This window comes from Nipponia nippon, unplaced genomic scaffold (assembly GCF_047370975.1).
Source record: "Nipponia nippon isolate SJK-2023a ecotype South Korea unplaced genomic scaffold, ASM4737097v1 scaffold_4, whole genome shotgun sequence".
Classification (NCBI taxonomy): domain Eukaryota; kingdom Metazoa; phylum Chordata; class Aves; order Pelecaniformes; family Threskiornithidae; genus Nipponia; species Nipponia nippon.
The window spans coordinates 125,727,377-125,748,182 of record NW_028262358.1 but is presented as its reverse complement, the minus strand read 5'-3'; the positions used below and the strand labels follow the sequence as shown (position 1 = coordinate 125,748,182).

Below are 20,806 nucleotides of genomic sequence, written 5' to 3'. Positions count from 1 at the left end.
GGCCCTCGGCGAGAGGAGAGGCTGCAACGTCGATGCCAAAGTGCAGCAGCGCGGCGGCCCAAGAGCTCCGCCGGGCCACGCGGGGTGTGCACGCGCGTGCAACCGTGCAGCCGTCCGCGTGCGAGACGCGAGGCGGAGGCGGGGTGCGCGTGCACCCGCGGAAGCAAGGCTGGAGGGGCTGCAGGGCTGCGGTGCGACGTGGGAGGGTGTGCGGGCACGGGTGTGTAAATCCATGCAAGTGTGCGCGTGTGTGCGTGTATGCGTGTGTGTGAGTGGGTGTGCAAGCGCGGGCAAGGGCTGCGTGTGCCCGCGGGTGCGTATGTATGCCTGCACACGCGTAGGAGCGCGTGTGTGCAGGTGTGGGCGAGGGGGTGCACACGGGTGCACGTGAGTGTGTGTGTGCACACGCATGGGTGTGTCTGTGTGTGCGTGAGCGTGTGTGTACGTGTGCACCCACACGGGCATATGCACATGAGCGCGTGTGCGTGCAAGCGTGGCCAAGGGGGCACACGGGGGGGGGTGCGCACGAGTGTGAGTGTGCACATGTGTGCACCCAGATGTGCACACGCATGGGTGCGTACGTGTGTGCATGAGTGTGAGTGTGCATATGTGTGCACTCAGATGTGCACACGCATGGGTGTGTATGTGTGTGCGTGAGTGTGCACATGTGTGCATGCACGTGAGTGTGTGTGTGTGCAAGCGTGGCCAAGGGGGCACACGGGTGCGCCTGCGTGTGCCTGAGTGTGAGCAGGGGCCGTGCCCGTCTGCGTGCCCTGCCACGGGACCTCCCGCTCCTGATCCCAGTGCGGGTCCTGATCCCGGCGGGAGGGGTGCGGGTCCCGATCCCGGGGCGGGTGCCGGGGCGGGTGCAGGTCCTGATCCCGGTGGGTGCGGGTGGGGGTGCGGGTCCCAATCCCAGTGCGGGTCCCGCTCCCGGTGGGTGGGGGTGCGGGTCCCAATCCCAGTGGGTGCGGGTCGGGGTGCGAATCCCGCTCCCAGTGAGGGTCCCACTCCCGGCGGGAGGGGTGCGGGTCCCGATCCCAGTGCTGATCGCTATCCCGATGGGTGGGGGTGCGGGTCCCGATCCCGGTGGGTGCGGGTGGGGGTGCGGGTCCCGCTCCCGACGCGGGTCCCGATCCCGGTGGGTGCGGGCGGGGGTGCGGGTCCCTCTCCCGGTGCGGGTCCCGATCCCGGCCGGGGGGGGTGCGGGTCCCACTCCCGATGAGTGCGGGTGGGGGTGCGGGTCCCGATCCCGCTGCGAATCCCGATCCCGATGGGTGGGGGTGCGGGTCCCTCTCCCGGTGCGGGTCCCGATCCCGGCCGCGGGGGGTGCAGGTCCCGATCCCCATGGGTGGGGGTGCGGGTCCCTCTCCCGGCGGGGGGGGGGGGGGGGGGGGGGGGGGGGGGTCGGGCGCTGCCGCCCAGCCCCGCCCCCTCCCCCGCCCCCCCTCCCCTCCACCCCCGCCGCTCCGCTCCTCGCCGCGCCGGGCCCTCCGCCGCCTCCACCGCCTCCACCACCGCCACCGCCGCCGCCGCCGCCGCCGCCGCCGCCATGCCCCAGACGGCCCCGCCGCCGCCCGCCGCCGCCGCCGCACCATGAAGCGGCAGAACGTGCGGACGCTGGCGCTCATCATGTGCACCTTCACCTACCTGCTGGTGGGGGCCGCCGTCTTCGACGCGCTGGAGTCGGAGGAGGAGACGGCGGAGAGGCGGCGGCTGGAGGCGAAGAGCCAGGAGCTGAAGAGCAAATACAACCTCAGCGCCGAGAGCTACCGCGAACTCGAGTGGGTCGTGCTCAAGCTGAAGCCGCACAAGGCCGGCGTCCAGTGGAAATTCGCCGGTTCTTTCTATTTCGCCATCACCGTCATCACTACCATAGGTACCGGTTACACCCGCCCGGAGACACCCCAACCCCCCGCCCCTCTCCGCCTGCCGGCTACGGGGTACCCTCCGTCCCCGACGCGCCCATCCCCGTGGTATCGGGGCCACCCGCTCCCCCGGCTCCTCCGCCACTGGGAACCCCCTCCCCGCCCATCCCCGTGGTATCGGGGCTCCTCCGGCTCCTCCGCCACCGGGAACCCCCTCCCTGCCCATCCCCGTGGTACCGGGGCCACCCGCTCCCCCGGCTCCTCCGCCACTGGGAACCCCCTCCCCGCCCATCCCCGTGGTATCGGGGCTCCCCCGGCTCCTCCGCCACCGGGAACCCCCTCCCCGCCCATCCCCGTGGTATCGGGGCCACCGGCTTGCCCGGTTCCTCTGCCACCGGGAAACTGCCACCCCGACCGACCGCCGCCCGTCCCCGTGGTATCGGGGCCACCCGCTCCCCCGGCTCCTCCGCCACCCTGACACACAGCCCCCCCCCACCCGCGCGCCCATCCCCGTGGTATCGGGGCTCTCCCGGCTCTCCCGGCTCCTCCGCCACCGGGGAACTGTCACCCTGTGTCCCCACCACCCCCCGCCCATCCCCGTGCTACCGGGGCGACCCGGACCCCCCCCCCGCGCCCATCCCCGTAGTATCGGGGCCACTGGCCCCTCCCCAATCGTGCCCATCCCCGACGCGTCGAGGCCCCCTCCTGCCCCGGGGCTCCCCGTCCTCGGGGACCGCCGAGCCGCCCATCCCCGTGGCTTCTGGTCTCCCTACCCTCGAGGGACCCCCTCGCAGCCCCTGGGCTCCCCACCATCACAGCCCCCAGCCTTGGGGACCCCCCGCAAGGACCCGGGGCTCCTCACCCCCACTCCCACCCCCTCTGCAGCTCGGGGGGGTCTGAGCTGGGGCAGGCGCTTTCCTCGGCTGACCCCTTCCCGGGAGGGGAGGAGAGGAGGAGGAGGAGGAGGAGGAGGAGGAGGAGGAGGAGGAGGAAGAGGAAGGTCCCCTGGGGCCGGGGTTCCCCTGCAGCCCCCGTCTCCTGCCCTTCCCAGCACGGCGGGACCCCCAGCACGGGGGACTGTGTCCTAAAGGGGGGTGTCGGCGCTGCACCCCGCTGCTCAGGGTGGTCCCCCTGCCCCAGCGTCCCCTGGTCCCCAAACTGCCCCGTCCTGGGGGCGTCCTGGGGGCGGCTGGACCGGGGCGGCACGCGGCTGGCCTGGCCCCGGCCGGTGGCCCCACGGGTGCCACGGCCCCGGGGAGACGCAGGCGGGAGCGGAAGGGGTGGGAGGGCTGGTGGGGCACAGGCCTGTGACGTGGGTGTTGGGGTGGCTGTTGGGCTGATACAGGTGTTGGAGTGGCTGTTGGGCTGAGCTACAGGTGTTGGGGTGGTTGTTGGTTCCTGAGGCTGAGCTATGGGTGTTGGGGTGGCTGTTGGTTCCCAGGGCTGAGCTACGGGTGTTGGGGTGGTTGTTGGGCTGATATGGGTGTTGGAGTGGCTGTTGGGCTGAGCTACAGGCATTGGGGTGGCTGTTGGTTCCTGGGGCTGAGCTACAGGTGTTGGGGTGGCTGTCGGCTCTCGGTGCTGAGCTACGGGTGTTGGAGTGGCTGTTGGTTCCCAGGGTTGAGATATGGGTGTTGGGGTGGTTGTTGGTTCCCAGGGCTGAGCTATGGGTGTTGAGGTGGTTGTTGGCTCTCAGAGCTGACATATGGGTGTTGGGGTGGTTGTTGGGCTGAGCTATGAGCGTTGGGGTGATTGTTGGCTCTTGGGGCTGAGCTACGGGTGCTGGGGTGGTTGTTGGTTCCCGGGGCTGAGCTACGGGTGTTGGGGTGGTTGTTGGTTCCCAGGGCTGAGACGCGGGTGTCGGAGCGGCCACGGGCCGAGCGCAGGCAGGGTCTGGGCTCTCCCGGCTGGCGGGAGCAGCTGGGAAAGGCTTTGGAAGTGAAGACAAGCAGCTTATGTTTGACATGCGAGGGAGGAGGAGCGGGCAAGGGGGTGCGCGGGGGGCTGGGGAGCCGAGCGAGCGGGAGGCGAGCGGGAGCGAGCGGCGTCTCGCCAGCCCACACAAAGGATGCTGCAGTGACGGAGGAGGGAGACAAAGCCGGCCCGGTGCGCACGGTCCCGAGAGGCCGTGGGTCGGCGGCGGGCTGCGGGCAGGCGTGGGGGTCCCTGCCCTGTCTTCCCCGGGCACCCGGCTCCCCTGCCCTGCCCGCAGCTGCCTGCAGCCCCGGAGGGACGGAGCAGGGCTGGGCGAGCGTGGCTGAGCCCCGACGCAGGCGTTACACCCCAGCAAAGCATCCTGCCAGCTGCGGGGTTCAAACCTGAAAATCTCATTTTGGGCTTGATGTCAGGGTCCCTTCTGGGGTTGGGGTGATGACACCCGGCCCCGAAAAATGTGTGGCCAGCCGCGGCAGAGCGGGAGGGGAATGCAGAGGGAATGTCCCCAAACCAGGTTTTACTGCTCCGCAGGCGTCAAGCCCTTCTCTGCCGGCAGCGTCAGCCTCTCCGCGGTGTCCAAAGGGGTGTAGGGGGAAGGGGCACGGCCATAAATACGTAAAGCAATGTTGTTTTTATCAAAATCTGATGATTTCGAAGGCAGGCGTTTTCGCTGGCCTGTCGCAATGGAGCTCGGGTGCTGCTGACTGGGGCCAGCGTGCACCAGCAAAGAGAGCAAAATCATCAAAAGCCACAAGAGGGGAAAGAAAATTCCATTCTTCCCATGAAATGGGATTTTTTCCAGTACCGAGCCGCCCTCCCAGTGCTGCGCCGAAGCTTGCCCTGAGCCCTGCACCCTGCTAGCGGGGTGCAGCCCCCCCAAAGAGCCGCCCCAGCGCCCGGGGACCCCCAAAGCACCGTGGAGGGGGACCGGGGACCTGGATATTTAGGTTTGCTGTCACCTGCTGCCCTCCTCTCTGCGAGGCCGGGGGCAAGGGGAGCTGTAGGGCGGGCAGGGAGGGAGCAGAGCCAGCCCCGGGGTCCCCGGACGCGTCCCCTGCCACCTCGGTCGCTGTCCCCGTGCCGGGGGCCTCCATGCTCCGGGGCCGGCTGTGATGGCTCTCGCTGGATCGCTCCCAAAAAAAGCGTCCCCCCCCCACGTTGCTGTGTGCGGAGAGGCCAGCGGCCATGTAGGCCGGGGCAGGTGGCGAATGCCACCGCGGTGTCACCATCTGTCACAGCCCTCCTCCCTTCCCACTTGTTTATCAAGGCAGCAGGGACCCTGCCCGGGCCAGGAGACCCCGGGGTGAGACCGGGTCCCCACTGCCCCTCTTGTGCAGGTGGTCTCCCCATCGGTCACCCCGTCACCCCCATCCCTGGGCTGCCTCCTCCGGTGGCAACATGCCTGTCCCCAATCCATCGCATCCGTAGTGTCTCTCCCGGCGGGAAGCCCTTCCCCGCTCACGCCTGCGGTGATAAAAGAGGACGGACCTGGGGACACCCCGGCACATGCACCCCCAGCCACCTCTGGTGCCAGCGGTACCGGCACAACCCTCCTGGTACCGGCACCGGCACCGGTGGGAGGGGAAGGACCCTCGATTCCCTGGCCTTGGGGGATGCAGCACTGGGAAACGTCTCAGGGAAGGCACAGGAGCCGAGGATGCTGCAGCCAGGGATGGGGCACCCGCTCCCTCTTGCCCCTCTGGACATTTCTGTTCCCATCCTGTGCTAGCCCTGCCTGCTAAAAAGGATAGCAGTGGAAATTAGGTGATTAAGGTGCATGTGCCCTCATTAGGTTTCAGAGTTAACGTGCTGGAGGGAAAAACTCCGCTTTCCCAGGGCTGGGATTCCTCTCCCCTCAGCCCAGACCCCCACGGGAGGTGATGCCCAGGCAGCGGGGAGAGACAGGCAGCGTCTCACCCCTTCCGTCCCCCCGGGGATGCGCAGGGCCTCCCCCAGGAGAGCGGCCCCGTCCAGCCCGGCGGGTCCTCAGCCGCTGCTGGGCTTTGTCTGAGTGCCCCAGCTGTGCTGCTGAGCCGCAGGAGTCAGCAGAAAGCAGCGCTGGGAGGTCAGGACCGCTTTCCTTCGCTCTCCAGTCAGGCATAAGGCATGCTGGTTGGGGTGCTCACTCTGAAACCTAATGAGGGCATATGCACCTCTGCCACTGATCTCATAGCAGGGAATGAGCACGAAGAGGGGGAATAGGGAGACGGCATGTGTGCACCGAGACCGGAGCCGTCCCCGAGCCCTTCCCAGCAGCGATGGGTGTTTTAGGGGTGGCAGCAGCAGCCTGCTGCCCGACCGGGGCTCAGCACCTTCACCAAGGTGGCAGAGCCTCTTCCCGGGGAGGCTCCAGCAAACCTGTGGCGCGGCGGGGTGGGGAGGTATCACACGTGTCCTCTCCCGCGGGATTCAGCCCAGGGACCCTCCGCACCAGGGGCTTGGCCCCTCCGCGAGCATCCCTTCCCCCCCTCCCGCTCCCCCTTCCCCTCCCCCCAGGCTATAAATTCCCGCTCCTCTCCATCCCGGCGCGATAACAGCAATTCATACCCGCTCCCCCCTGCCCCCCCGCCCCGCCTCGCCCAGCTGATGCCTCATTAAACTCGCCAGCAAAGCCTGACTCAGAGCAAGGCATAAACACCGCGCGCCGGGGCAGAGATGCTCCGAGGCGAGGGGGGTTCATCGCCCAGGACCGGGCCAAAAAAAAAACACCCAATTTCTTTGGGTTTGGGGGTTTTTCTTTTCCCAGTGCCAAGCCCCAGGGCTGCTCGCTTGGACTCGGTGCTGCCAGGTCTGGTGCCAAGAGGCCGGACCTGAGCCGGAGCCGCGGGAGAGCCCCGCTCTGCCGGCGTGTGATTTATGAGCCGGCTTAAATATTTATCAGGCAGCTCTCAGGCTGAAGTGACTGCGGCGCAGGATTTATAGCAGGCACCGCCACCTTGGATAAATCACGGCCGGGACGGTTAATTGAAGGAGCAAGAGTGGAGCAGAGAGAGGCCGTGGGGAAGAAGGGCCCCACGGGTGCTGCAAGTGGTGCTGGGCGCCGGTGCACGGTGCTGGACACTGGTGTACAGTGAATGGCACTGCACATGGTGCTGGTGCACGGTGCTAGGTGCTCAGTGCACGGCGCTGGGCATCTGTGCATGGTGTTGGGTGCAATGGTAGGTGCTAGCGCACAGTGCTGGTGCGTGGTGCTGGGTGCTGGTGCACAGTGCTGGGCACTGGTAAACGGTACTGGATGCTGGTGCTGGGCACTGGTTCATGGTGCTGGTGCAAGGTGTTGTGCGCTGGTGCATGTTGCTGGTACACAGCGCGTGGTGCCGGTGCGCAGTGCTGAGTGTTGGTGCACCATGCTGGGTGCTGGTGCGTGGTGGTGCACGGTGCTGGACGCTGGCGCATGGAATCATGGAATCGTTTAGCTTGGAAAAGACCTTTAAGATCATCGGTGCTGTTGCACAGTGCTGGGTGCTGGTGCCCGGTGCTGGTGCCCGGTGCTGGCCTCCTTGCACAGTGCTGGTGCATGGTGCTGGTGCACAGTGCTGGGTGCTGGGTGCCGGTGCACGGTGCTGTTGCGCAGTGCTGGGGACTGGTGCATGGTGCTGGTCTGCAGTGTTGGGTGCTAGTGCACAGTACTGGGCACTGGTGCACGGTGCTGTTGCACAGTGCTGAGCGCTGTTGCATGGTGCTGGGCACAGGTGAACAGTGCTGGGCGCTGTTGCACAGTGCTGGTGCACGGTGCTGTGCGCTGTTGCACAGTCCTGGGTGCTGGTGCTGGGTGCTGTTGCACAGTGCTGGGTGCTGGTGCATGTTGCTGTTGCACAGTGCTGGGCACTGTTGCACAGTGCTGGGCGCTGGTGCACGGTGCTGGTGCACGGTGTGGGGCGCTGGTGCACACCCCTCCACACCTTGCCACTACCCAAATGAAGCAAAGCACCAGGAGGAAGGAGCCGCATCCTGCTTTTCCAAGGAGAGACCCTGGGCGAAGGGACCGGGAATGGTCCAGGGCTGAGTGATGGGGCAGCCCCACTCCGCCAGCCTTCGGCTCTGCTCCGCGAAGGCCCGAGCCAAAAAATAGCGGAGAATAACCCCTTTTTCTGTGAAGGAGGAGCAGCCCATGGCACCCACCTGCCTCCCGGGGGAACGCGAGCGGGATTTGGCTGCGGGAAGGGCGGCGGGGAAGGAAGCGTCCCTGGTGTAAGGCGCTTTGCAGCCAGAGCCATCAAGGGCTCGGGAGCTTTAGCGCATCAGGGAGGCGGCAGGGTGACGGCTCAGGCCGTAGCTCCCTGGGGAGCCGATGCCTGAGCTCGCTCCGCATCCCCATCCCGCTCGGATCGGGGGGAGCAGGGGGCTGCCTTTGCAGATGGAGCCAGGGCGGCGTGGAGGGGTCCTTTGGGCTCCAAGTCCTGCAGGATGCTGGGGTCTTCGTCACCCCTCGGGGGTCTCGGGGCCTCCTGCAAGGGCGGGCGGTGACCCCGGGGTGCTGCGCGGGGTGGGGGGTGTCGCTGCCGGTGCCGGGGTCCCTCTGCCCAGCGGCGTGAGCAGGCAGAGCCGGCAGAAATCGGTCCTAAAGGCCTTAAATGACTTTTTCTCCTCCCTGGAGGCCCCTTTTCCCCTCTGCCGGCGTGGAAAGCAGCTCTGCTCACGATTGCAGCCGCCCCCAGAGCTGTGGGGAGGTCTCCAGCCGCAGGTCTGTGCTGTCCCGCGGGGTTATGGGGTGCTCCCCCCCCCCAAAACAGCAGGACCAGCCACCTGGGTCGGGGTGTGTGCCAGCATCCTGCCGTGCCCATCCCCGGGGTGTCCCACCGTGCCCATCCCCGGGGTACCCCGCCGTGCCCATCCCCAGGGTGTCCCGCCGTGCCCATCCCCGGGGTGTCCCGCCGTGCCCATCCCCGGGGTGTCCCGCCGTGCCCGCCAGCGCAGAGAGCACCCCACTCCTGTTGCAGGGCCCCTAAGGGTGGGGGGGGGGGGCCGGCTGCACCCCCCTTTTGCAGGAGGAGGGGAGGGATGGAGTGGGGAGGGTCGGAGGGGGCCGGGAAGGGGCCTGGCGGAGCCCCAGGATCGAGGGAAAAATTGCCAGTTTTGGCGCAAACAGGGCGCTTGGCCGGCACCGGGATTTTCCATGACACCATCCTGACCCCCCCGCGACGGCAGGGTCCGGCCCCCGCCTGCTCGCAGCAGCGCCTGGGGGGGCCGGGCACCGGCTGCACCCCCAAACCCTCCCGCTCTGCCCCCTCCCCGGGCAGGAGGGCAAGGAGAGGGGGTGGCGCCGAGCCCCTTTGGGGGGTGATACCCCAAACGCCTAGGGTAAATCTGGGGGGAAGGGGTCGGGGCGATGCGGGGAGCAGGGGGGTGGCAGGGGCGCGGGTGCTGCTGCAGAGGACGGGAGGGGGCACCGGGGGGTTACCCCACTGCTGTGTTCTCGGGGGGCAAGGGGAGCGCGGGGGCTGGCTCCCACCTCCATCCCCGTCACCCCACTCGGGGGGTGGTGGCCTGGGGGGGTCTGCGGCCCCAGGGTGCCTCCCACCCCCCAGAAACAGCTCCCCCTCCCCAGCACGATGGGTGGGTGGATGCATGGATGGATGGATGCATGGATGCATGGATGTGTGGATGCATGGGTGGGTGGATGGATGCATGGATGCATGGATGTGTGGATGCATGGGTGGATGGATGGATGCATGGATGGATGCGTGGACGCGTGGATGAATGGATGGATGTGTGGATGCATGGGCGGATGGATGGATGCATGGATGCGTGGATGAATGGATGGATGCGTGGATGCATGGGTGGTGGCCACCAGCCCTCGCTCACTGCCAGCGCCTGCTTTCCTGCAGCGATTTTGTAAAGCAGGGAGCTGGTTTCCTGACTGCTTCATAGCCCCGATACCACAGCCCAGTGCCCAGCCCCTGGTGTCAGCTGGGAATCCCCATCCCCTGCCCTGCCTCCCTGCACCCCCTGCCTCCCTGCACCTCCTGCCTCGCCTCCCTGCACCTCCTGCCTCCCTGCACCCCCTGCCCTGCCTCCCTGCACCCCCTGCCTCCCTGCACCCCCTGCCCTGCCTCCCTGCACCCCCTGCCTCCCTGCACCCCCTGCCCTGCCTCCCTGCACCCCCTGCCTCCCTGCACCCCCTGCCTCCCTGCACCCCCTGCCCTGCCCCCCTGCACCCCCTGCCCCGGCTCCCTGCACCCCCTGCCCTGCCTCCCTTCACCCCCTGCCTCCCTGCACCCCCTGCCCCAGCTCCCTGCACCCCCTGCCTCCCTCCATCCCCTGCCCTGCCTCCCTGCACCCCCTGCCTCCCTGCACCCCCTGCCCCAGCTCCCTGCACCCCCTGCCTCCCTCCATCCCCTGCCCCGGCTCCCTGCACCCCCTACCCCCTGCCTCCCTCCATTCCCTGCCCCGGCTCCCTGCACCCCCTGCCCTGGCTCTCTGCACCCCCTGCCTCCCTGCACCCCCTCCCTGGAGGGCTCAGCCCCCTCCCATACCCCTTCAGCACCCAGTGCCACCTCCCAGGGACCCTCTCCCTGCCTTCCCAGCCCTTTGCACCCTCCAGCTTTGTAACACCTCCGCTCTGCAAAGTTCCCCCCCTCCTCCCGTCCCCGGCAGCTGCCCCGCTAATCCCCGCCATCCATCGCTCCCGACAGCCCGGGATTTGCTCCAGGCCAGGGGCCAGCCAAGACCTGCACCTGCTCCCCGGAGCCGCGGCCAGATCCACCCCTGCTCCTCCGCGGCCCTAAAAAGGAGACGCGCCGGCCGCGTTCCTCAGGGACATGTCATATTTTCTCCCTGGGGACACGCGCCGTGCTCCCTGCCTGCTTGCAGCACCCTGACTCTGCTCTCCCTCGGCAGCATCCCTCCTGGGACCCCCCTTTGGGGAGCACCCACCCGGCGGGGAGGTTTGGGGGGGCTGCAGGAGGGAGGCAGGAGATGGAGAGGAGCGGGGATGCTGAGCCCCTTCTGCAGGGAGGGCAGGAGCACGGCAGGGAGCCTCGCCGCCTGGGCCCGGGAGCCTCGCCAGGCCAGGATGTGCCACAAAGTCGGGCACGCCGGTGCGGCGGGGCAAACAGAGCCGCCGTTGAACCTGGCAGCTGCCCGGACTTTGCAGCATCCCAGCAGCCAAGCCTTCCTTTCCGACGCCTTTCCTTCCTGCGGCGGATGAAACCGCAGGTGGAAGAAGGGTTCGGGGGGTTTCACCCTCTCTGCCGCCTTCCCGGGGTCTCCCTCTCCCCACCAGCCGGATTTCATATCCCAGCGACCTTCCCTCCGTCCTCAGACGTGCCGGCCATCAGGCAGCGCCCGCTAAAGCCGGGGAAGGGGGAGCTGGCAGATTGACGGACGCTTGGACGTGCCGCAAGAGCTCATAAACTCCCTTCCCCGGGGAAACGGGGCTAAATATAGCTGTGGAGGCTGCGGCGGTGCGGGGCAGGCAGGAGCAGGCAGCGGGATGCTCAGCGAGGCTGTTGGCAGGGACGGGGCCTGCGGGCAGCGCTCAGGGCTTGCATCCTAAAATGCCGTCCTTGACCGGCCGATGCGTGAGGAATGGGGAGATTTGGCATGTCGGGAGGGAGCCAGGGGTGTCTGGCAGATGAAGGGCAGGAGCAGGCAGACAGGCAGGGCGAGGGCTCGGCGCCTGCCCCGAGGGCAGCGGGATGTGACCCCGGTTTGAAGTGCAGCATCTGGCTCTGCTGTGGGACCCGGCGGCCACCCGGCTTGCGTGGCATTGCCTGGGTGTCCCCTCTGCCGCTGGGGAGGGGCCAGCAAGCAGCGGCCCCCTTTTCCATCGGTGAGGCAAGGGGTAGGGTGGCAGCCGGCATGGGTGAGAGCAGGGATGCTCTCCAGCAATGCTCTCCAGTGACACGATGCTCTCCGGTGATGCTCTCTGGTGATGCTCTCTGGTGACACTCTCCGGTGATGCTCTCCAGTGACATGATGCTCTCCGGTGATGCTCTCCGGTGATGCTCTCCAGTGACATGATGCTCTCCGGTGATGCTCTCTGGTGATGCTCTCCAGTGACATGATGCTCTCCGGTGATGCTCTCTGGTGATGCTCTCCGGTGGTGCTCTCTGGTGACGCTCTCCGGTGACACTCTCCGGTGATGCTCTCCGGTGATGCTCTCCAGTGACATGATGCTCTCCAGTGATGCTCTCTGGTGATGCTCTCCGGTGGTGCTCTCTGGTGACGCTCTCTGATGACACTCTCCGGTGATGCACTCTGGCAATGCTCTCTGGCAATGCTCTCCAGCAATACTCTCCGGTGATGCCCTCCAGTGATGCTCTCCGGTGACGCTCTCCGGTGATGCACTCTGGCAATGCTCTCCGGTGATGCACTCTGGCAATGCTCTCTGGTGATGCTTTCCGGTGATGCACTCTGGCAATGCTCTCCGGTGATGCTCTCCGGTGATGCTCTCCGGTGATGCTCTCCAGTGATGCTCTTCATCTCCTGCATCCGCACCCCAAGCCAGCGGCGCTGGCAGCTGGGAGAGGTCACGCCAGCTCCTTGGAGGCGACTTGGACAGAGATCTGACGATCCTTGTTTTCGCCTCGTTCCGGCCCGCCTTAATCCTCGGCCTCCCGAGGCCGGCGGCGAGGTGACGGTGAGGGATGCCGCCTTCCTCCATCCAGCCAGGATTAAACAGAGCCGGGGCAGGGCAAGCTCCGCGCCGCCGTTCCCACGGGCTCGGGGGCTGCTGCGGCGTTATGTGGCCATGGGTGCTGGGCCTGGTTCCATTGCTAGGACAGGCCTTGGAGAGGCGGGTGCTGCGGCGGGTGTGCGTGTGCCGGCACCCCCAGCCCGGTCCCAAACACGCTCAGAGGCCGAGGGAAGCGTTTTTGAGCCCCCCGGGGTCTGAGGGGTCGGTGAGCTGCTCCTGCCTGCTCCTGCCTGCTCCTGCCTGCCCGCTGGCCGTTGGCCGAGGGCAGCCTGCACCCCAGCCCCTGCCCGCTGGCTCTGGGCAGTGGAGGTGAAGCCCTTGTGCTCGTCCATGGTGTGCGGTGCTGGGGAGGGGGAAAAAGGGAAAGGGGAAAGGGAAGGGGAAGGGATAGGGAAAAGGAAAGGGAGAGGGAGAGGGAAAAGGAAAGGGAAAGGGAAAAAAGAAAGGGAAAGGGAGAGGGAGAGAGAGGGAGAGGGAGAGGGAGAGGGAGAGGGAGAGGGAGAGGGAGAGGGAGAGGGAAAGAGAAAAGGAAAGCAAAAGGAAAAGGAAAAGGGGAAAAGAGAAAGGAAAGGGAAAGGAAAAAAGAGAAAGTAAGGGAAAGGGAGAGGGAAGGAGAAAGGGAAAGAGAGGGAAAGGGAAAGAGAGGGAAAGGGAAAGGGAAAGGGAAAGGGAAAGGGAAAGGGAAAGGGAAACGGAAACGGAAACGGAAACGGAAACGGAAAGGGAAAGGGGGAAAAAGAGAAAGAAAGGGAAAGAGAAAGGAAGGGAAACGGAGAGGGAAAGGAAAAAAGAAAAGGGAAAGAGAGAAGGAAAAGGAGAAACGAAGGGAAAGGAAAGGATGCATGGGTGAGTGGGTGGGTGGATGGATGGGTGGCTGGGTGGGTGGATGGGTGGATGGGTGGATGGATGGATGGGTGGATGGATGGATGGATGGATGGAAAAGGGACAGGAGAAGGGCAGCAGCCAGTGCCCGGCAGTGAGGGCACCTCCGGCAGCGCAGGGGCCCTGCTCAGCTCACCCTCCCGCAGGCTCAGCCACCTCTGCCCGGGCTCCGCTAGGGACGACTCCTCTGCCAGCGCAGAGGCGGGATAAGTCCTGAACCAGGGTTCACGCAGGCAGGAGATTAGTTGAAACCCCGATGGCCCCCCGGGGCTGGGCGCAGATGCTCCCCCGGCTCCTGTGGCAGCCGCTGGTGGCGGGCAGTGGGGCACAGGGACATGGGGACGCGGGGCCGGGGTGACAGAGGAGCCAGCCGCCCTTGTCTCCGGAGTCCTTAAAAATCCCTGTTTTTCCCGTCTCCTGCGCCTCTCCAGCTGGCCACTCTGAGATGGGCCAGCCTGGGCTGGGTGTTGCAGGGAAGGGCGATCTCCGATTTCCAAAACCCCAAGGCTGGGGATCGTCCCCCCACCCCAGCCAGGGTCCATCCAAGCATCCCCCAGCTGCCCCCACCCCAGCCCGGGGGTGCAACACCTCGTCCGTCACCCCCTGCCAGCCCCCCAGCTCCTTTCCCCACAAACCTAGGGCTTTCCCCCTTCTCCAGCCCCCTCCCCTTCATTTTCATTTGGAGACCCCCGTTATCCCCCCAGCCCACCCAACCATCCGTGGTCACTCCTTGTGCCTGGGGGCCACCACCAGCAACTGGGAAGGGGTTTGAGGCTCTGCACACCCTGCACCCGCCTCGGACCACCAAGCTGATCCCGCTCTGTGGCTTCGCTCCCCAGGTTACGGCCATGCGGCCCCCAGCACGGACGGGGGGAAGGTCTTCTGCATGGTCTATGCCCTGCTGGGGATCCCCCTCACCCTCGTCATGTTCCAGAGCTTGGGCGAGAGGATCAACACCTTCGTCAGGTACCTCCTCCACCGCATCAAGAAGTGCCTTGGCATGAGGCGGGCGGAGGTCTCCATGGCCAACATGGTCACCATTGGGTTCTTCTCCTGCATCAGCACCCTCTGCATCGGGGCAGCCGCCTTCTCCTACTACGAGCACTGGAGCTTCTTCCACGCCTACTACTACTGCTTCATCACCCTCACTACCATCGGCTTTGGGGACTACGTGGCCCTGCAGAAGGACGAAGCCCTCCAGAACAAGCCGCAGTATGTGGCCTTCAGCTTCGTCTACATCCTGACGGGGCTGACGGTCATCGGGGCTTTCCTCAACCTGGTGGTGCTACGTTTCATGACCATGAACGCCGAGGACGAGAAGCGGGATGCCGAACATCGGGCGCTGCTCACCCGCAACGGCCAAGCCAGCAGCATCCACACCACAGACACTGCCTCGGCTGTGCCGGTGGCGGCGGGCAGCGGCGGTGGCGGCTTTCGGAACGTCTACGCCGAGGTTCTCCACTTCCAATCCATGTGCTCGTGCCTGTGGTACAAGAGCCGGGAGAAGCTGCAGTACTCCATCCCTATGATCATCCCCAGGGACCTCTCCACCTCGGACACCTGCGTGGAGCAGAGCCACTCCTCGCCCGGCCGCTGTCCGGAGACCCCCTCCAACAGATGCTTCTGCAACACCCGCCGGTCGGCCATCAGCTCCGTCTCCACCGGTCTCCACAGCCTGGCGGCTTTCCAGGGGCTCATGAAACGCCGCAGCTCTGTGTAGCCCCTCTCCATCCCCACCTGAGCCCCCCGGACCCCCCTCGGCCCCGCAGCCGGGGACCTTTCGTGGTCCAGGGACTGGCTGCGGAGGGGGAGGCAGCGGGCTGGGACCCCCGCGGGGGCCGTGCTCTTCTGCCGGGACTCGGGAGGGATGCGGGAGCAGCGGCGAGGCTGCCCCCGTCCTCTCCAAAGCGGGAAGAAAGGAGCTGCTGGTTTTATTTTATTTTAATTTAAATTAATTTTATTTTATTTTATTTTGCAAAACCACTCCTCAAAAATGTGAAACTTGAAGAGCTGGAGAGTGTTTTAACCTAATGGGGGGGTACACCTGCACCTCCCGCTGTGATACCTCTGGGCAAGCGGCTGGGGACCTCCGTGGCAACCCCATGGCGGCCCCATAGCAGCCCCATGGCAACCCGAGCGTGCGAGGCCGCGTGCCACAGCACGGCCGTGAGCCGGACGCGTGACCGCGCATGCACCGGAGGCGTCGTGGAGGACATGGGGCTCCCGGCACCGACCGCAGGCAGCAGCGGGGTCCCGTCCCCTCCATCCTCTGCCTCCTCCAGCCACCGGGCCACCCTGGGGCAAGGCAGCTCCCTGGGCGGCGAGGGATGCCGCGGCGAAGGCGAGCACGCATCAGCGGGCAAATCAGGCTAAGAGGGGCTTAGACGGAGCTTTTTCGATTGCTGCGCACATCAGCCTGCCCCTGCGGCCGAGAAAACAAGCCGTCAGTCACGTAGGCTGCCGAAAACGCCTGCCGCAACCGGGTGGGCAGCCTGCGACCGGGTGGGCAGCCCTCCCAGAGCTTTATGGGTTTATTTTAACCTGTTTTAGATGGGCAAGCCTGGGCGTCCCCAGGATTTTCCCGGTGGCGAGGCAGCGGGAAGCCTGAAGCCATCCCCGGGAGGCAGGACAGGCCCCTGGGACCCCCGTCTCCATCCTCCCCTGCAGCAGCTCTGGGGCCGGAGCCATTGCCCTCGGGGAGCTTTTCTGGGGGACAACCCGGGGCATCATAAGACTTTTTCACCCTTCTCCTTCACATCCCCGGGTTGTACCAGTCCCCTTTCGACCCGCACCCCGTCTCACCCCAACACCTTGAGCCCAGAGCAGGGGATGCTCCCAGGGCTTCCCCCGCCTGAGAGCCGGGACATCCCGGGGGTCACCTCCGGCACGGCCACCCCGGCACAGCAAGAGGGGGACAAAAACTTCTTTCCTTGGCCCCTTCCATCCATGGGGCAGCCCCCAGCCGAGCACCCCCATCGCCCCCAGGACCGCGCTCCCCCCTGCCAGCACCCAAAGCACGGGCTGTCCCCCCACCGGCGGGGACACTGGGGGACACCGTGACATGCGCTGGCCCCTCTTTGAGCCCGGGGGTGCCGGGGGGCTTTGGGGACAGCCGAGGCACCCAGCCCGCCTGTTTCTTTTCTCACCTTTTAACCGAAAAAAAAAAAACCCAATGTATTTCTAATACTTGACGACCTGTACATACTGTTAGATACCAGAGAGGATATTTATTATAAATGACGCTATCATCATATCTATAGAAATCTATAAATATCTATCGGAAAGGAGTCTTGAGGGGGGGGGAAGTTGTTGATGACTCCGGGGAATTTCTTTTTGCTCTCTGCATCTTTCTCATCCTAGGGCACCCGCGGGGAACCATGCTCCCCCCGGCAAGGTTTCTCTGGTTCTCATGCCAAAGTATATTTGTACCGCTGAGTTACTTTCCTTAGAGAGAGAGAAATAAAAGCTGGTTCAAAGCTCAGCACAGCTTCGGCTCCTTCCCTCCGGCGCTGGGTGAGGATGAGGGGCTGGGAGCAGAGGGTCCCGGTCCCCTGGGACCTCCCCGCGTCGCGGCTCCGTGCCCCGTCGCCTTTGCTCTGCGAGGATCAGGAATTGTGAGAATTTCCTTGGGATAAGCCTCTGGTTGCCTCTCTCCTGACTTTTCCCACGGATGAGGGAGAGGAGAGGAGGAAAGGAGAGGCTCAGCTTTGAGCTCTGCCGGGGCCACGGCACCCTTGGGTGGGCTCGGTGGGAGAAGGGTCTGGGGGTGCTGGGGAGGGCAGAGCCCCTTGGGGCTCCCGATCTCCTCCATCCCACCGTCACCCACTGACGCAAGGCGGGAGGGGACCCCGCAGCGGCTTCTCCCATGGGAGCCCCCCCAGACCCAGCAGAGCTGTATCCCTCCTGCTCTTGCCCGTAGCAGCATCTCTGCAGCCTTTGCTCCCCGGCGCAAGCTGGAGACCTCCCTCTGCTCCATACGACGGCCAAGAAGCCTCCAACGATTGCGAGCAGTTGCGTTCTGCTGCGTGACCCAGGGGGGACAAGGCTGAGCCCCCCCCTCTCTTGGGCTGCGTGGGGAAACTGAGGCACGGACAGGAGGCGCACAAAGAGGAGAGCCGGGGGTACCTCAGATGGTGTCAGGCATCTGGCTCTGAACCTCCAAGGGGATTTGGGCCTGGCTGATGGCACCAGGAGGGATGGGGACATGCCATCTCCGTGGTTGCGGCCCCCAGCAGAGCTCTGGGCTGCTCTCCTGCCTTTAAGGGCATAAAACCCGCTCCCTCCAAACCCAGGCGAGAGCTGATCTAACAACGCTAAGCCTGCGAAGAGCAGATCTGGCTTGGCAGCAGCCGATGGAGAGAGCGGCTCTTCCCAGCAGCAGCTTTTGCCCTGCCCGAGGGGGCACCCGTGGGGACGCGGGAGCGTCGGGGGACTGGGTGCTTCCCCAGCGCTGCGTCCCGCTGCGATCCCTTCCCTCCCGCCCCTGGGATGCGGCTGGAGGGGGTGGAGGCATCCCTCCATCCTCCTCTGCCTCCAGTGCTTCCCATGGGGAAGTCACCATGCTGGGCTTAGCTGGAGCTTTGGTCTGATCCAGTATGACCATTCCCAGGGTGGAACTGGTCCTCCAGGCTCCCAGCCTTCGGCACCCAGCCGCCGACCTGCCCGGGGTGTGCACAACCCCCTGGCGCCGGGGCAGCCGGGGACAAAGCAGATGTGGTGCTTGGGGACATGGTTTAGCTGTGGGCTTGGCAGTGCTGGGTTAACGGTTGGGCTTGATGATCTTCAAGGTCTTTTCCAACCTAAACGATTCCATGATTCTATATTTTCTAAAGTCACTGGTGGGCTGGGGTGGACCTGCTGGGAGGCTGCTGGTGACAAGCCTGGGAAATGCCAGAGGGTCCTGCTGCCATCCAGAGGGACCCGGAGAGGATGGAGAAGCAATCAGAGGGGAACCTCATGACGTTCAAGGAGAAGTGCAAAGTCCTGCTGCTGGGGAGGAACAACCCCATGGAGCGATGGCCACCCAACTGGAAAGCACCTTCGCAGACAAGGACCTGGGGGTGCTGGTGGATGCCAGGTTGACCATGAGCCAGCAACGTGTCCTTGCTGCGAAGGAGGCTGAGGGCATCCTGAGCTTCAAAGCATTGCCAGCAGGTCGAGGGAGGGGATCCTCCACAGCGGGAGGCCACACCGGGGTCCAAGTGCTGGGCTCCCCAGTCCACGAGAGACGTGGATATACTGGAGAGAGTCCAGTGAAGGGCCATGAAGATGGTGGACTGGAGCATCTCTTCGAGGAGGAAAGGCTGAGCGAGCTGGGGAGCAGAGGAGGGTCTCACCATGCCTACAAATACCTGATGGGGGAAGAGGATGGAGCCAGGCTCTCCCAGTGGTGCCCAGTCACAGGAGAAAAGGCTCGGCCAGCTCCAGCGGGTCCCCCAGCCCCACCATCCGCTTTGGGAAAAGGGGGCATCCCCAGGGGAGCCGTGGGGACCCACAGGGGCCGGTCCTCTCCGGCCAAGCCAGGGCTGCAGGCAGGACCCTGCTGCGGGCAGGGGATGGGTGGGAGCCGGGACACCCCCATGGCAGGGGCTGAGAGGTCTCCCCTACAGAGGAGCCCGAGCCTGGATGAATTTTTTCCCTCTCGAAGCATTTAAATTTTCCTTGTCAGCCGTAGCCCAAATATTTACAGTCCGCTGGAGCGACTTAAAATTCCTCCCCGGTATTAGGCAACACGGCCGCTTGCTCAGGGCCGCGGGGGAAGCTCAGCCCCGGGCGGCCGGGACTCATCCTGCTGCCTCCTCCAAGCCACGAGGAAGAGGAGGAGAAGGGGTGGGGAGCGAAGGCCAAAAAGGGGCCAGGTAGGGGGTGGGAAGCAGGTAGAGAACGGGGAAAATGGGGTTTTTCATGGGGGAACACAGAAGAAGAAGAAATGAAAACGCGCGCTGCTCTGGTTTCTAAAGCCGTTTTGATAAATAGGGGTTTAATTTTTTTAAAAAAAGCCTTTTTGTTAGCATTATGTTTTTAACAGCGGCACCGGCTTGGGGACGCTGAGCTGGTGATGGGGGCACTGGGGTGACCCGGGGGTGGTGGGAGGGAACCCGCTGCAGCTGGTGGCATCTCCGTGGGCAGCATCGCGTCACCCTCTGTGGCATGATGTCACTCCGGGGCGATGGGGTGACGTCACTCCCTTCCTGAACTCACCGGAGCAGCACCGGGGCTGCCTCCCCAAAACTGGGGGAGCCCCCAAGAAGAGGCACCCTGTTCCTCGGCCGGCATTGGGGCTGGGTGCGGGTTTCCCCAGAGCTGGGGCAGCTGCTTTCGAGACGGTGATGAAGACAAGGTGGAGGCAGGCAGGTGATGAAAGCAAGGTGGAGGCAGGCAGGTGATGAAAGCAAGGTGGAGGCAGGCAGGTGATGAAGGCAAGGTGGAGGCAGGCAGCGGTGTCCCTGCCCACATCTGCCCACATCTGCCCGCAGCCCCGGGGGGCAAAGTGCGTGTTTGAAGGTGGGGGGAAACCAAACTCCCCCCGGAGAGGGATGGGAACGCTCCGGCTGGCGGCCCCGAGCCCAGGGAAATGGAAGAGGAGCCCAGGAGATGGAAGAATTAAGCGCTCTGTTAATGAGGGGACGGCCCTCGTTAATTAATTACATGGGGCCGGGGAGCGTCTCTGCAGGTGATTAGGGGTGTACGTGCACTGACCTGCAGGGATGCAGGCGTGTGGGCAGGAGATGCCACCGTCCCCCCGCCAGCCCGTCCCCACTCCTCCTGGTCGCCGGCTGCGGAGCGGCCTGGGGTGCCGAGTGTCCCTAATGTCCCACCTCGTCCCCCCGGGACCCCAGGGACACCGGGTGGGCACGTATGTGCGGGTTGGAAGTCGGCGGCTCTGCCACCGCGTGTCCTTGGGACGCTCACCCAGCCCAGGGCTAGAGGAGGGGACCAGCACGGGGGTCCACGGGGGACCATCCCCATCCTCCCCATCCAGCCCAGCTGGCCCAGCCCATAGCGTCCCCACGGGTGACACCGGCGAGTGGCACGGTGCCCGTCGCCCGTGTGGACACGTGGTCGGGCTCCTCCGGGCACAAGCCGCCCGCGGCGGGAGGCTGCCTTCCCCGCTGTGCCCCCCGCCCACCGCCATCGTATCATCTGGTATTTTCATGGGCGAAGGCTGCGGAGAGGGACGGGGGGGACGGGGGGGACAGGGGGGCGGGGGGGGGGTTGTCTTGCTGGCTGGAGCGAGGGGTGATGAGAAATGGCCACGCGTTCGGTGGCACCAAAGAAGGAGAAGTCAGCGAGGCCGGGAGGAGGCGGCCGCATCCTGCTTCCATCGCCCTTTCCTGTCGGATGAGGCCCAGTGGCTGCCAAGGGGTCCCCGCCGGGGGGGATCAGGATGCGCTTGGGATGCTGGGGGGGTCACCGGGGGTCCCGGAGGCAGCTCCACAGCCCGAACGGGAGTGGGTGCCAGCAGCTCCTGGGTGTCCCA

The 20,806-nt window shown here is 65.5% G+C and overlaps 1 protein-coding gene across 2 annotated transcripts; it reads left to right on the top strand.

The window, feature by feature from the left end:
• The first annotated feature begins 1,499 nt into the window (after positions 1-1,499).
• Positions 1,500-16,807, top strand: KCNK3 (potassium two pore domain channel subfamily K member 3). 2 transcript variants are annotated; one of them, XM_087775191.1, is made up of 3 exons: positions 1,500-1,879; positions 14,166-14,292; positions 14,389-16,807. In XM_087775191.1, the coding sequence occupies exons 1-3, from the start codon at positions 1,597-1,599 to the stop codon at positions 15,044-15,046; spliced, it is 1,068 nt and encodes a 355-aa protein (XP_087631317.1). In that variant the 5' UTR covers positions 1,500-1,596; the 3' UTR covers positions 15,047-16,807. The 2 variants fall into 2 exon arrangements, with proteins under 2 accessions (XP_087631317.1, XP_087631315.1); XM_087775189.1 differs by having other exon boundaries at positions 14,166-16,807.
• Positions 16,808-20,806: the final 3,999 nt, after the last annotated feature.